Raw genomic sequence first — 14086 nt, 5'->3', positions numbered from 1 at the left:
AGAAAAAAACATACCACCTACTGTGTAAAATTTGGACAAAAGATTTTTTTAAGGTGGTATTTAAGGTGGAATACTATATGGTGGGCTGAATGAATGATCTGGATTAATATATATTAACATAGATAAATCCCAAAACGGCTGAGTGGCAAAAGTAAAGAAAAAATATATTCAGAATCATCACTCATCTACATTTTAATGCTCACATATCCACACAAAAATATGTACATAAATATATGTAATACATAATTTTAAAGCACAGATTGAGGGGCGCCTGGGTGGCTCAGTCGATTAAGTGTCTGCCTTTGGCTCAGGTCATGATCTCAGGGACCTGGGATTGAGCCCTGCATCAGGCTCCCTGCTCAGTAGGGTGTCTGCTTCTCCCCTGCCCCTCCCTGCCACTTGTGCATTCTCTCTCTCTCTCTCCCTCAAATAAATAAATAAAATCTTAAAAAAAAACAAAAAAACAAACACAGATTGGACAGGTACACATCAATTCATAATTATAGTTGCCTCTGAGGAGGTAAGGAAGGAAAAAGCACCAAGGAGAACATAGGACTTCTACTTTACTGAAAGTCTTGTTTTCTTTAAAAAATATGAGGAAAAAATTATAAATGTAATACATTTGTTAATTCTCAGTGATGGGTACACCAATATTATATACTATTCTGGTTTTTTTTTTTTTTTAAGATTTTATTTATTTATTTGACAGACAGAAATCACAAGTAGACGGAGAGGCAGGCAGAGAGAGAGGAGGAAGCAGGCTCCCCGCTGAGCAGAGAGCCGGATGTGGGACTCGATCCCAGGATGCTGGGATCATGACCTGAGCCGAAGGCAGCGGCTTAACCCACTGAGCCACCCAGGCGCCCCCTATTCTGTTTTTTTAAACTTAAACAAAAAATGACAGTATAAGTTCCCCTTATTTTTTGTTATTTCATGCCAATAAAATAAAAATATAGTGCATGTCCTTTGTGCAATTTACAGGCATGTATACATATAAACGTAATAATATGCAAACAGGAGAAAAGTGTTTTTAGAATTTCACTACCTTATTACAATGAGTAATTTCCCTAAACAGCATTTATTTAAACTTCAAGTTATATAATCCTATTACTATCTGTTTTATTTTTTATTAGGTATACCTTTATTTTGGTATAATTTAAGATTTATTGAAATCTTGCAAAGAGGGAACAGAGCTCTTATTTCTTCATCCAGTTTCCCCTAACCAGGGCACATGACATAACCATGGTACATTACATTTTATCTGTAGACAAACGTACATACTTTACTCAGATTTCACCAGTTTTCCCACTAATATCCTGTTTCAATCTGGGATCTAATATCTCTTTCATTTTTCAACGTATTTCTTCCAGTTTCAACACCTCGACTAGGGGCTTTGTTGTTTAAGCTAAAATGACATTAAGGTGTTTTAAGTTTTCTTTCCTGGTTCTTAGATGTAGTTTTATTTGACAATGAACACATACCTCTTATGCAAAAAGAACAAAATGAATAAGTTTTCAAAAGAAAACCCTGACCCAGTGCACACAGTAGGTGAAAACACTCACTCTTTGGAGCTTTAAAAGTATCTGCTCAGTAGAAAACATACCTCCTGCCTCTTTCTTTCCTCTTGACTAACTGTCTGTGATAATCCATTTCTTTTCACCTACAGGAAAAAGCAAAATAAAGTTGAGCTCATTTACTTCAACAACTTATTATGTAACACATAACTCCATGCCCTTTGAGAAATGAATTATAGGAAATTATGCAAAATGTGTGAATTCAGCACATATTAATATGGGGGCCCCTCAATATTTAATCACAATAATAAATTAGCATCAACACAAAAGAACTGCAAAATGTCTAGAACATTATCTCATCAGGTTGTGCTAATCTGTCCTAGTCTTAGGTCTAGATATTTCTAAAATGCTTATCAAAAAAATTTCCAAACCATAAATGAAGAAATCTAACAATAAAGAAAGTAAAGCCACCCCTCCTGAGACTTTACTGCCCTGGATCACACATTGGATCACACTATTTTTCACCCAGACTCCATGGAATACCTGTGCTTGCCATAGCAACCCAAGCAAAAAGGAAAAAAAGACCCCTTTGTCCCAGTTTCAGCATTCTTTTCAGTACAGTGACAACTGACAAAGAAGAGAACGCCTGGGTGGTTCAGTCCTTTGAACACCAGGACTCTTGATTTCTGCTCAGGTCATGATCTCAGGGTCCTGAGCCCTGTATCAGATTCTGCACTCAGCCAGGAGTCTGCTTGAGATTCTCTCTCTCCCTTTCCCTCTGCCTCCCACACTGGCTCACATGCTCTCTCTCTCTCAAAATTAATTGATCAATTTGGCAAAGAAGGATGTTAACCTGATAGTCTTTGGAGAAACACCAATACCCACAAGAACCAAGAACACCAGTACCATACTTGGAGTAACACAGTTGGACCACTGGCTGAATCACTGCAAGCTCTACCTAAATTACCACACATTTTTATTTGATTACTGCAGTGCCTACCATTATTCAACTTTTTTTTTTTTTTAAGATTTTATTCATTTGTGAGAGAGAGAGTGTGTGCATGCACAGACACACAAGCTGGGGGAGGGGCAGAGGGAGATAAGGAGCAGACTCCCCACTGAGCAGGGAGCCTGATGTGGTGGTACTCGATTCCAGGACCCTGGCATCATGACCCAAGTCGGAGGCAGATGCTTGACCGACTAAGACACCCAGGTGCTGCACATGATTCAGCTTCTAAACCAGAGTGGAGGCTCCATGAACTCCATGAAGGCAGGGTCTGGTGTGTCTTCTGGTATACCTGGCACTGAGTCTGGCACATGAAAGATACTCCTGTTTTTCAGCTGAAGATTAAATTAGCAGAAGGTATGGCATACATAAAATACTGACCGATTAAATTCTGTGCTTAACAGAACAGCATGAAAGGGGAGAGTTCTCCCCTTTTGTGAGAAACTAATAACAATAAAATATAATGCAGGTCTTCAAACACTTTTAAAAAGCACAGCGATCTGGGCGCCTGGGTGGCTCAGTTGGTTGAGCGTCTGCCTTCAGCTCAGGTCATGGTCCCAGACTTCTGGGATCGAGTCCCCACATCAGGCTCTCAGCTTCATGGTGAGTCTGCTTCTCCCTCTGACCTCCCCTCTTGTGCTCTCTCTCACTCTGTCTCTCTCTCTTTCAAAATAAATAAATAAAAATCTTTAAAAAAAAAAAAAGGCACAGAGATCTGGTATCTACCATCCTCCATTTAAAAATAAATATGCTTCCCATAACAGCTGGAGATTCCTCTTCTTTCTCCTTAGAAATCACATTTCTATGTCAAAATTTTCCTCCAAAATTTCCTAATGTAATTCTGTTAGGGTATCTTGTTAATCACCCTAGCATACCCTGATGCAAAATATATTTTTCAACTCAATTTTCTAAAATTTCCTGTGACTACTGAGCTAAGTATAAAAGAGACTCTTCTGGATTATATGATCACCACGAATATCATTAATAAACTGTGACCAAAATAACACAATAACTTCAGATTTTAATGCATCAGTCTCTAAAAGTAAATTTTACTAAGAATGAAAACTCTAGTAAGGTGAAGGGTTGTAGTGGCTTTGTTAAGAGGCTTCATGGAAACCAGTATTTTAAATTGACCCCCCATATCTTGTACCCCAGTGGACTGGCACCTTGGAACAAGGCACCACACTAAGATTTGAGATGGGTAAGAGGAACATCTTTTTTCAGTAAAACTGTAAAAAGGACAAATGTAAGAGGAGACTGGAAAAAACTCTGGGGGTAACACTGAGCAGACGCAGTCTCAGTTTTGGAAAGGAAGATACCCGGAACATAAAGATTGAAAAAATATATCCTTAAAATGATCCCTGTCCACTTTGCATGGTCTTCATGAATCCCCTGTGGTGTAAACCTTAGTTTGAAGACCGTAGGAGCATAGGGCCCTACATCGTGCTGTCATGGAAATGAGGATATATGATATGGTCTCTAACCTAACTTTCAGAAAAGAACAGAAAGTAGTACAGTAGGGTAGAAAGAGTCCTAAATCAGTGGTAAAATCAGCGATCATTTATGGAACATTTACTGTGTGCCTAAATGTGTGGTAAGTATTTTTACATCCCCTTTCCCATTGAATCCTACTAAAAACTCACGAAAGTCAATACTATCCTTACCCCAATTCAGGTGGGGATAATAAGTGAGGCTTAAGATCTAAGATCACACAGCTAACAAGTAGTGAGGGAAGGATTTGCATCTATGCCTATCTAACTCCAGAGCCCATACACACTCTCTCTCTAAGGTTTATATATTTTAGAGAAAAAGAAAGTGGGGGCAGAGACAGAGGGAGAAGGAGACAGAGTCCTAAGCAGACTCCCCACTGTGCGCAGAGCCCCATGCAGCGCCTGATCCCATGACCCTGAGACTATGGCCTGAGCTGAAAGCAGGAGTCGGAACCCCAGCCAACTGCATCACTCACGTGCCCCAGGTGGCTGAGGGAGCCCTGTTCTCTGCAAGAGGCACTCCATTTCTAGGGTTGGGCAATCATTACTAAAACACCTTCTAATGCCAGGCCTGTATCAAGTCTCCATATGTTCTTTTTCATCCACCCATACTGTGGAATGTTCTTAGTCTTACCTACCATCCTGACCCGGGGTGAGCCTGTCAGCAAGAGTTCATGGCTAAAAAGGCCTCTTCATCCATTTTAATAAGGGAGGGGACCAGCCAGAAGAATGAAACTGTTCAGAACTACTCCCATTTGGTTAACCCTGAAGAGGAATTTCACAGATTTCCTTCCTGACACACAGTCCTGGCAGATTGATACCCAGGCGCCATGCCCACGATCTCTGCAGGTGAGATCACCAGCAAGAATTTCCTTGCACTGGCCTTGTCATCCAGAGTTACTAATGAGTTCAGACCCAAAAATCTTAAGAGAAAGACAATGGGCCATGTGGACTTAGAGACCTACACAAGTGACAGGGAGTTTACTGAGGGATTAAGAGTACTTTATCCCATTAAGAAGAAGAAGGAAAAAAAAAAAAATCCCCAGACAAAATAATTTCTTTTTTGAGGGGGGGAAAAGGTAGTTCTGAAAAAGACAAATTGCTAACTCCCAGAATTATCATATTTCATTAATACTGATACAAACAATGATAAAGTACTCCTTTGACCGAAAAGTCATCCATAAGAAACCAGCAACCCATATAAAACTACAGAGACAGAAAAGAAAAAGAAAGGAGCGTTCTTGGATCATAACTAAGAACACTGATGTGCAGAACAATGGAGGAGACGACACGTTGGCTGTGGAGAGTTAGGACAGACCAGCCCCTGCTGGCCGGCTGCCACACCACGGCTCCAGCGCCCGTCCTTCTCTCCCGGCCCTTCTGTCCCCTGTACAGGGCAGGCTGGACAGCTTCTCCCTCCTGAGCCAAGAGGAGTCATTACATCCACCTGAGACTTCTGTCCACATTCAACTCGAAATTAAGTAGTACCTGAGAGCAGATGCCTGGATGGAGAAGGTCATGAACAGGCCAGATGCTTTTAGAGACTGAGCGGTTTAGAGAAACGAAACCAGAGAAAGAGAGGGGTAGAAGGATATAAAGGAGGGCCCCCAGGGAGGCTGGTGAAAAGGCAGAGAACAGAATATTAGGGTAGAATGAACACAGTGGAGCAAAATATCAAGCAGAAAAAAACAAGGAAGGAAAGGAGGGATGGGGGGGTGGAAAGGGAAGGAAAAAAAAAAGGAAACTGTGTGCCAAGTTTTTTTTTTTGTTTTTTTTTTTTTTAAAGATTTTATTTATTTGACAGAGAGATCACAAGTAGGCAGAGAGGCAGGCAGAGAGAGAGAGAGGAGGAAGCAGGCTCCCTGCTGAGCAGAGAGCCCGATGCGGGACTCGATCCCAGGACCCTGAGATCACGACCCGAGCCGAAGGCAGTGGCTTAACCCACTGAGCCACCCAGGCGCCCTGTGTGCCAAGTTTTTAATGGTAAATACCTCTAAGGGTACCTGGGTGGCTTAATTGGTTAAGCATCAGCTCTTGATTTCGGTATGATCTCAGGATCCTGAGATCCAGCCCCATGTTGGGCTGTGTGCTAAAACCTGAAGCATGCTGAAGAGTCTCTCTCTGCCCCTCCCCCATCCCTGCTCCCAGGCTCACTCACTCTCAAAAAAAAAAAAAAAAAAAAAAAAAGCAAACACCTCTAGAAATTTTCTAATTCAAAAACAGCAAACCTTATCAGTAAACTTAACTCACTGGAAGGCTCAGGGTTTATTTTTTTCTCTCCAAGGGGGGGAAAAAAAGCATGAAAGCATATGTTTACACCTATAATTTTAAAGTTTACCTGCTTTTTGCAGTTTGTACATGTTTGCTACGAGAATCTGAAAAATTATCAAGTTTATCACATTTCATCAAGTGTTCCTCTTGTCTCCATGTATGGAAAAGAAAAAAGAAATAGTACAGCAGTTTCTAACACCTGATTCCTATTTGCTACCTTAAATGAAAAAAATTAAACTTGTATAGGCTTCTTCTATATTTTAATAACCTCTATTTCATACTGGCAGCTCTGGTCAACTGGGAACACATGGACAGCCACAGCAACATGCCTCTAGAGGTCTCTATGAACTTCACTCAAGCTTTCTTATTCCTCACAGATTTAAATTTTTTACTTAACAATGTCATCAGTGAGTAGAACTGCAGAAGTAGTTTAATGAAGCAATAAGAACTGGATTCAATTTCGGGTTCTTGATTCTGTATCACCTAACCAATTCACAAAAGTGCTCAAATTCTACCATGGAAGATTCTAGACTCTAAAAAGAAAGTACGATACATGTTGCTATCTTCATCATTTTAAGTGGATAAAAGTTAATTCAAGTACAACAACAGAACTGAGCCCACATCTAAATAGTTTTAACATAAGTTAAAAATATAAACATATATGTGGCTTATCAAAACAGTGAATGCAGAGAACTCACTAATGCTATAATAGTTTTACATTCATAATTATAGATTATATATATACACACACACTTATATATGTACTGCTGTAATCAGTACTGAAACTGTTCACTCATGATCTTTGTAATGGATATATTTTGCATAACCAAACAGGAGGGAGATTGACAACTGGCTAAAATTAATAAAGAACTGTATAAGATACTTCATCTTATATTGTCTGGTTAGAGCTAAAATTTTTGAAATTGATAAAAGGGTAAACTCCTTAAACATATAAAGCTAGAAGTTAATTATTAGCTACTACTCCATCCACAGTTCACGCCTGGCTGCTTCTTGATATGTAGCAAGTCTGAACTTCTTAGAGGACTACCCTATGAGGGTACAGGCAGGTTTTTGACAGTGAATTCCATTCCTGCATTCAGCTCAGCTATGGGATTTTTCACCTTGCAGAGAATTGTGTCAGGACATCCATAAACTTCGCAAAGTTTTCCTTGCCTTTGACTTCACTCTCTGGAATAGGTTATGAGCCTGTTCTCTAGGCCCAAACAGAGCCCCAGTACTGACATTTCTACAGAACCTGGGGCTCTATCTATGGAATAGAACCAGTCCAGTATCTGGGGAGGGAGCCAACATTAATGACACCAGTCTCTGGGTCGAGCAGATGACCATTTTCCGTGGGGTATATTCTCAGGCCCTCTGTGAGCTGATACCATTTCTAGATCATGTGGGTGGCACACTCTTTCCATGTTTCCCCACCAGCCAGGGAAACCAGAATGGGAGGGCCCCAAAAGACTGACCATCCCAAAAGGCTCCGAAACATAGCTAGTTAAAAATTAGATCAGATATTTATAATCCAAGATCACTCCGGCTCCATAAATCACTAATGTACACAGAATACTCAATTTGAGCTAAGACCTTTAAACTTGCTGAAGTTTACCCACTTGCTGAAATCAGCTGGTTATTCATGCTTTCTGGTGATTCCCTACTCCCAGGCTTTTGTTCTCAAGAGTTCAAAAGTGGTAAGGGAATGAATTGCCAAGCAAAATTATACCATGAGACACAATCACTCCAAGGTCCTTTCTATAGACTTAATACAACCCACATAGTCCCTGAATTACAAATGAGCTAGAGTCCTTTCACTGCAAATAACATGGGAACAGCCACTCTCCGTGAGTATGTCTGAAGTTCCTAAAATGAAAAATCTGCCAGAATCTAGAAACAGTGTCCTTGTAACCAGGCCTGTAGGCTCTCTCCAGGCCCACTCAACCATGGCAGGAGATCCTGAGACATCACTCCTAAGCTATGAGCTTCCTTGGGACAGGAGTCTATAGGATCAGAGATCTGTGTCACCAAAGATCAGATAAATGAGATCAAGAGGAGGACAGTATCATACTTTCAGGAAGGGATGGGTAAACAGATAAAATACTCTTTAAAAAAAAATGGAGAGGTAGAAGACAATGTCCCATTTAATAAAATTATTTTAAAAATATCTCAACTACTGTGCCAGGGATCCCTTAATTTGTTTGTTCTAAAAACTGATCCCTCCTTTGATCTATAATAATAGATCTTTCATAATTCTGCAATCCTCGCCAAAGTTCTTGGATCTTAAGAAGCAGCCAGCCCTCTCGGCCTCCTGGAGGTAACCTCAGGTCTGCTAAACCAATGGCAAACTCAGATAGGGCACGCTGGGGCTTGAGGCTTTTGCTCCCCTATGCCCTGCATCATCTTCTACAGACAGAGCCAGGATTTCTGAATGAACCCAAATTATTTCAATACAGATAGGAGGCTGAGAGTACAAACCACAAGCAGACAGGTAATTAAAAGTACAAGAATAAACTGTTGTCCTTTGTACAATTTAGGAGATAAGCATGCACTACTTCATTGTAATCAGCCCTCTCTATGGCTAGAGCTAGCTCTCCATATCAGCCAATTCCTGACACAGAGTTCTTGCCAGTCTTTCATTTATTTATTTTTCAAACTACCCCTGCTTCAAATGCTTACCATGCAGCAGAACCTTTTAGCAACCCCGCAAGGAAGCTGGCAGTATCCCTGCTCTACAGATAAAACACAGAGTCACGGAAGAGTTAAAGCATTAGCCCTACAAAGTAGTAAAACTGGGGCTCCAACCCAGGCCTGCCTGCTCCCCACCCCAGAGTCTGTGAGCTCTTAACCACCCCGGCAGGACTGCCTTTTAATACTTGTGAATTGCGATCTGCAGCTATTCTTCCCCTAAACTGTGGCCCTCCTCCTGAATACCCCAGACACTTCATCTCCCACTGGGTTCCCAGCTTCAGCTACTGTGAAAGCTAAACTGTCCGTGGGGTGCCCTGGGATTTAACCCGTTCATTAGTCCTGACCTTACTCCTGCTAAGCACATTTCTCTCTTTTACTTGTGGCTCTTACCGGCCTCATTCCCCTGTGGGGCTACTGAGCCCAGACTCCAACATCCTCACCCTCTCCCCCTCCAGATAAGCAAGAGAAGCAGCTTTCCTTTATCTATCAACAATTAAAGAGAAGAAAATGAAGTTAGGAAAGGCATGAAAAGCCAATGACATGGAGTGGAAAGGATGAAAAGGAAACCGGCTTTAGAAGCGATGGACAGTTCTCTACAAGTATTTAATAAAAGATGAGTAGTTTTAAAAAGTGGAACACTTAGGGTGCCTGGGTGGCTCAGTGGGTTAAGCCGCTGCCTTCGGCTCAGGTCATGATCTCAGGGTCCTGGGATCAAGCCCCGCATCAGGCTCTCTGCTCAGCAGGGAGCCTGCTTCCTCCTCTCTCTCTCTCTCTGCCTGCCTCTCTGCCTACTTGTGATCTCTCTCTGTCAAATAAATAAATAAATAATCTTTAAAACAAAAATAAATAAAAATAAAAAAATAAATGGAACACTTCATAAAATACTGAGGAGCAGTGTTGATAGTGGTTCACAGGGGAAGAGATTGGGAATTGTGGTAAAACCAAAGCAGATTTCAGTCTTAACTGGTGTGTTTAATGTTGTAGTAAGGACAACCTAACTGTTTTACTCCTGTAATTCAAAAAGATTGTTTTAAAGAATTTAATCACCTTTAGATTAAGGGTTTTAAATTGGAAACTGAATAGCGAGTTGGATAAAAGAACCAAACACCCACTTATTTGATGAAATACAATATGGGTTTTAAAAAGTTCTTATGAAGAAAGTTTAATGACATGAACAGTCACTTCACAATATGGGTAAGAGAAAAAAAAGATGTGCTATAAAACACCAGGTTTAATGGCATGAAAGGATATTGACAACACTGCTAAGGGGAAAATATGTGTAATAAGACAATATTATATTATTGAATTTTTGCTTAAAAAAACCTCCATATGTACACACATTTAAAAAAAAAAAAAACCTCTATACACACACACACAGGCACACACACACACCCTTGTCTGAAAAGCTCTATACCAAAATGTCAACAGTGATGGGGAGAGGAAGAAATTTCAACTAATCTTTATTTTATTCTTTATGTTTAGTAGACATGTCTCGGCTTTGTAATCAAAGCCTCATTTTTAATAAAAACTAAAATAGGTTTCAAAGTCCTTTCTCAAGAAAGGAATAAAGCAAGCAGGGCAAACACATGGAATTGTTTAAACATGGCAATAATACCTGCGTTTCTTTGTTGTTGTCCACAAGGAAAGCTAGAGACAGGGCAGGTGACCACCAGCAGAAAAAGGAAGTAAAGCAGGGAAAGGGAGGCAATAAGAAAGCCAGATTTCAGTCAAGCCCAAACCACACAGTGGCTTCTAAGGCAGTGATGAAAATGAGGTGAGGCCAGGCAGGTGTGCAAGTGTGATGGCAACGGGGACTGGGCTAGAACTGGGGTAACTGAGCTCGGCACCCCTGACTTACGGAAGGCCTACATCAACAAGGTCTGACAAGGGCAGAACAGGGCGGTGCCCCCCCTTGTAGGAGAGGAGTTCCTGTTCGTGAACGTGATGCGGGTGTCTGGATGCTACTCCATTTTTATTTGTGGTTTTTGTCAAGTGGCAGATGGAGAGGAATGATCAACTCCAAACCAGTCAGTTACTTAAAACAACACTGACAACAAAGTTAATTTCCTAGATTTGCAATAAAAACCTAACCTGAGGAAAACCTGTCCTGGAAAATTGGGTAAGAAAGCAAACTGATATATATATATAATTATATATATATTATATATATATTATTATATATATTATATTATATTATATATATTATATTATATATAATATATATATTAATTATATTATATATATTATATATATATATAATTTTAATATTATCTGACAGAGAGAGACAGTGAGAGAGGGAACACAAGCAGAGGAAGTCAGATAGGGAGACGCAGGCTCCCAATAGAGCAGGGAGCCCAATGGATCCCAGGATCCTAGGACCCTGGGATCATGACCTGAGGCAAAGACAGACACTTTAAGGACTGAGCCCCAAAAGCGAATTGATATTTAACATTAGATGCACAAAGCATGCAAAGTTACTTACTACTGTTGTTCTTCCACTGACCTAGACATCGAACTTCACTCAAGCCATATTTCATTCTTTCAATGCTTTTATTTCCTACTCTTCTGCCCACCTTGTTTTAGTCACCCTCCCTAGAGAAAGCTTCCATGATCTTTACGGCTCTTTGTGATTTCTATCTATGTCATTCATTTTGGCACTGTACCCTACATTCTTTCAGAAACACCATTTAGCTGTTTCATTTCTATTGTCTTCTGAACCAGCTTCTAAGTTCCTACAGGGCAGGTACTGGGATTTAGGCTTGCTTTGTTTGCCACATCCACCACGACGCAGTGTAATACCAATGAATTTACGAATCAGACACCAGTGTTTTCTAAACTACAAGTGAATTACACAATAACGTCCATGAATTTCTGGTCAACACCTATTGAAATGTAACAAAACAGAAAAGACAGAAATATCATAGTATAATGCAAGTATTAAGGGTAACTTCTAACTTTTGTTTGAGATACACACACACACACACACATGCATATACACACAAAAGACTACAAGGTAAAATGTGCTGCTCATTTGCTAAGCCTCTGATATACACAGTGTTTCCAACACCAACTCCACCATGTGAAAATTTTTCTTAAAGGTTTTACTTATTTATTTGAGATAGAGAGAGAGCACTAGCAAGGGAAGCAGCAGAGGGAGAGGGAAAACCAGGCTCCCCCTGAGCAAAGAGCCCAATGTCAGGCAATCCCAGGACCCTGACATCATGACCTAAGCTGAAGGCAGATGCTTACCGGACTGAGCCATCCAGACACCCCAGCCACCAGGTGCAAATTCACACTAGATAGGTCAGTCATGTTGCTAACCAATCTCACAGATCCCTACAAGGAACACTGTTCTACTCAGGCCTCCACAAAACAAACCAACCAAGGGGGCCACATCTCTCACAATATTGAATAATGGAGGCTAAAGCTGACTGGAATAGAGCTAGTTAGGCACCTGGCCAAACAACAAAGATTGGTTAAGTGGCCTATTAAATGGGGGGAAAGTGCTGAGCTGCTCTGATCTGACAGGATTCTCTCAAGAAACTGAACTGGGTACTTACATAGGGAAGCTGACAGGAAAACATGAGGTGAGTAGGACCACGCAAGGTAACCTTAAGTCTATGTTACAAGAACTCAGAAACAGAATGTGCAGGAGCTCTCAGGAGAAAAGACAGATATAGCAAAAAGGAAAATGAATTCATGGCAAGATGAGAGCCACCAGGCAAATACTTGCTAAGACACATTATCGGCCAGGTACCAGAGAGAAATACCATTCCTGCTTTTCCAGAGCCCACAGCTCCATTTTGGTAATCTCAAAACCCTAACAAAAATAGCTGGAGAGAAACCATATTTAACCTGGTGTAGTCTCAACTGCCTTGATACAAAGTAGACAAGGTATCCTGCTATTGTCCTAAGGGCCACATAAACTGTAGTGAAATCACCGAGTATAACCCCTGGTGCACAGTAGGTCCTCTGCAAATATGTGGCCAACAATTTAACTGCATGTCAACAAATTAAAAGCATAATGATCCAAAGGCAGGTCCCTGAGCTACAGCTCTGCAAGTCAGCCCCTGCACTGCCTGCTCCTAGCAAGACCTTGAACCCATGAGGATATAGGGGATCCCTCTTGCTCAGCTGAGCGAACAACAATCCTACTCCTTCGCATATCACTACCTGAAGCAGAATTTCCTGCTGCTTCAAAATGGGAACCACTCCATTTTTGTGTTATTTCAGTTGAATGGGTGGCTGTGTTGATCCCTTACACCAAAAGGGAAAATAATCTGCCATTTCCTTTCAATGGCAATACTACTTCTTCTGTAGAAGCTATCCATTGGCTCTGTAATCTTCACCTCTTCAAATAATAGATATTCAGATAATGAATGCAGTAATAATCGTAAGACATTAGAGCACAGACTAAAGTAGAAAATCAACAGGCTATCAGCATTCTGGATAAATCAAAAAAAAATTTGAGAAATGAAATTTTAAATGTTAAGTCCAGCATTTAAAGATTTAATAATAGTTTCTATAGTGATGACTTCTCAAATCATCATGGAAACAAATCACTCTGTGGATGTGGCCTTGAGGAACAGTCTCCCCACTGGACTAAAGGCCTGGAGATGCCACACGGGCACATCTTAAGATGGAGAGGGTAAAAACAAGAATCTGATAGATGATTTCCACAATCCGAAGCTCAGTATTCTAGACCTTTTTTTGCACATTCAGAACTGCTCAAAGTAACTCAGCCTTCCCTCCTTTGACCTAATTGCACTGTATTCCTATAGAAGGCTATCATTCTTGAATGCCTCCCATTGACCTCCCCAGAAGAAATACCAAGTGAAAAATTAGGTTACTACTGAATTGATTTCACAACAGCCAATACCTACCATGGGCTAACACAGTTTTAAACTATGAAGATGCCAAATTCCCCAATGTATCAAAGACATGTATATTAAATCCAGGATGTAGCCAACCAATAATCAAGATTTTTTTTTTTAATAAAAATAAAAAACGGCCTCCAAAAGGTCTCTGAGTAGGAAACTTCCTCACTGCTTTCACTGCTGAGTAACTTTCTACTACTTTCACTTCTGGGATTAGATGTCTACATGTATTCATTT

At 40.6% G+C, this 14086-nt stretch overlaps 1 protein-coding gene across 4 annotated transcripts in view; it reads right to left on the bottom strand.

The window, feature by feature from the left end:
* The window catches only part of ARHGEF26 (Rho guanine nucleotide exchange factor 26), a 122827-nt gene that overhangs the window by 92772 nt on the left and 15969 nt on the right, over window positions 1–14086 (bottom strand). For all 4 annotated transcript variants that reach the window (XM_013057733.2, XM_004755588.3, XM_004755589.3 and 1 more), the window contains one exon: window positions 1604–1660. In XM_013057733.2, coding sequence (XP_012913187.1) covers window positions 1604–1660 — 57 coding nt within the window. The remainder of the gene's footprint in view (window positions 1–1603; window positions 1661–14086) is intronic.

This window comes from Mustela putorius, unplaced genomic scaffold (assembly GCF_011764305.1).
Source record: "Mustela putorius furo isolate JIRA1106 unplaced genomic scaffold, ASM1176430v1.1 tig00003834_pilon_pilon_pilon, whole genome shotgun sequence".
NCBI lineage: Eukaryota > Metazoa > Chordata > Mammalia > Carnivora > Mustelidae > Mustela > Mustela putorius.
This window is presented reverse-complemented; position numbering and strand designations above follow the sequence as displayed.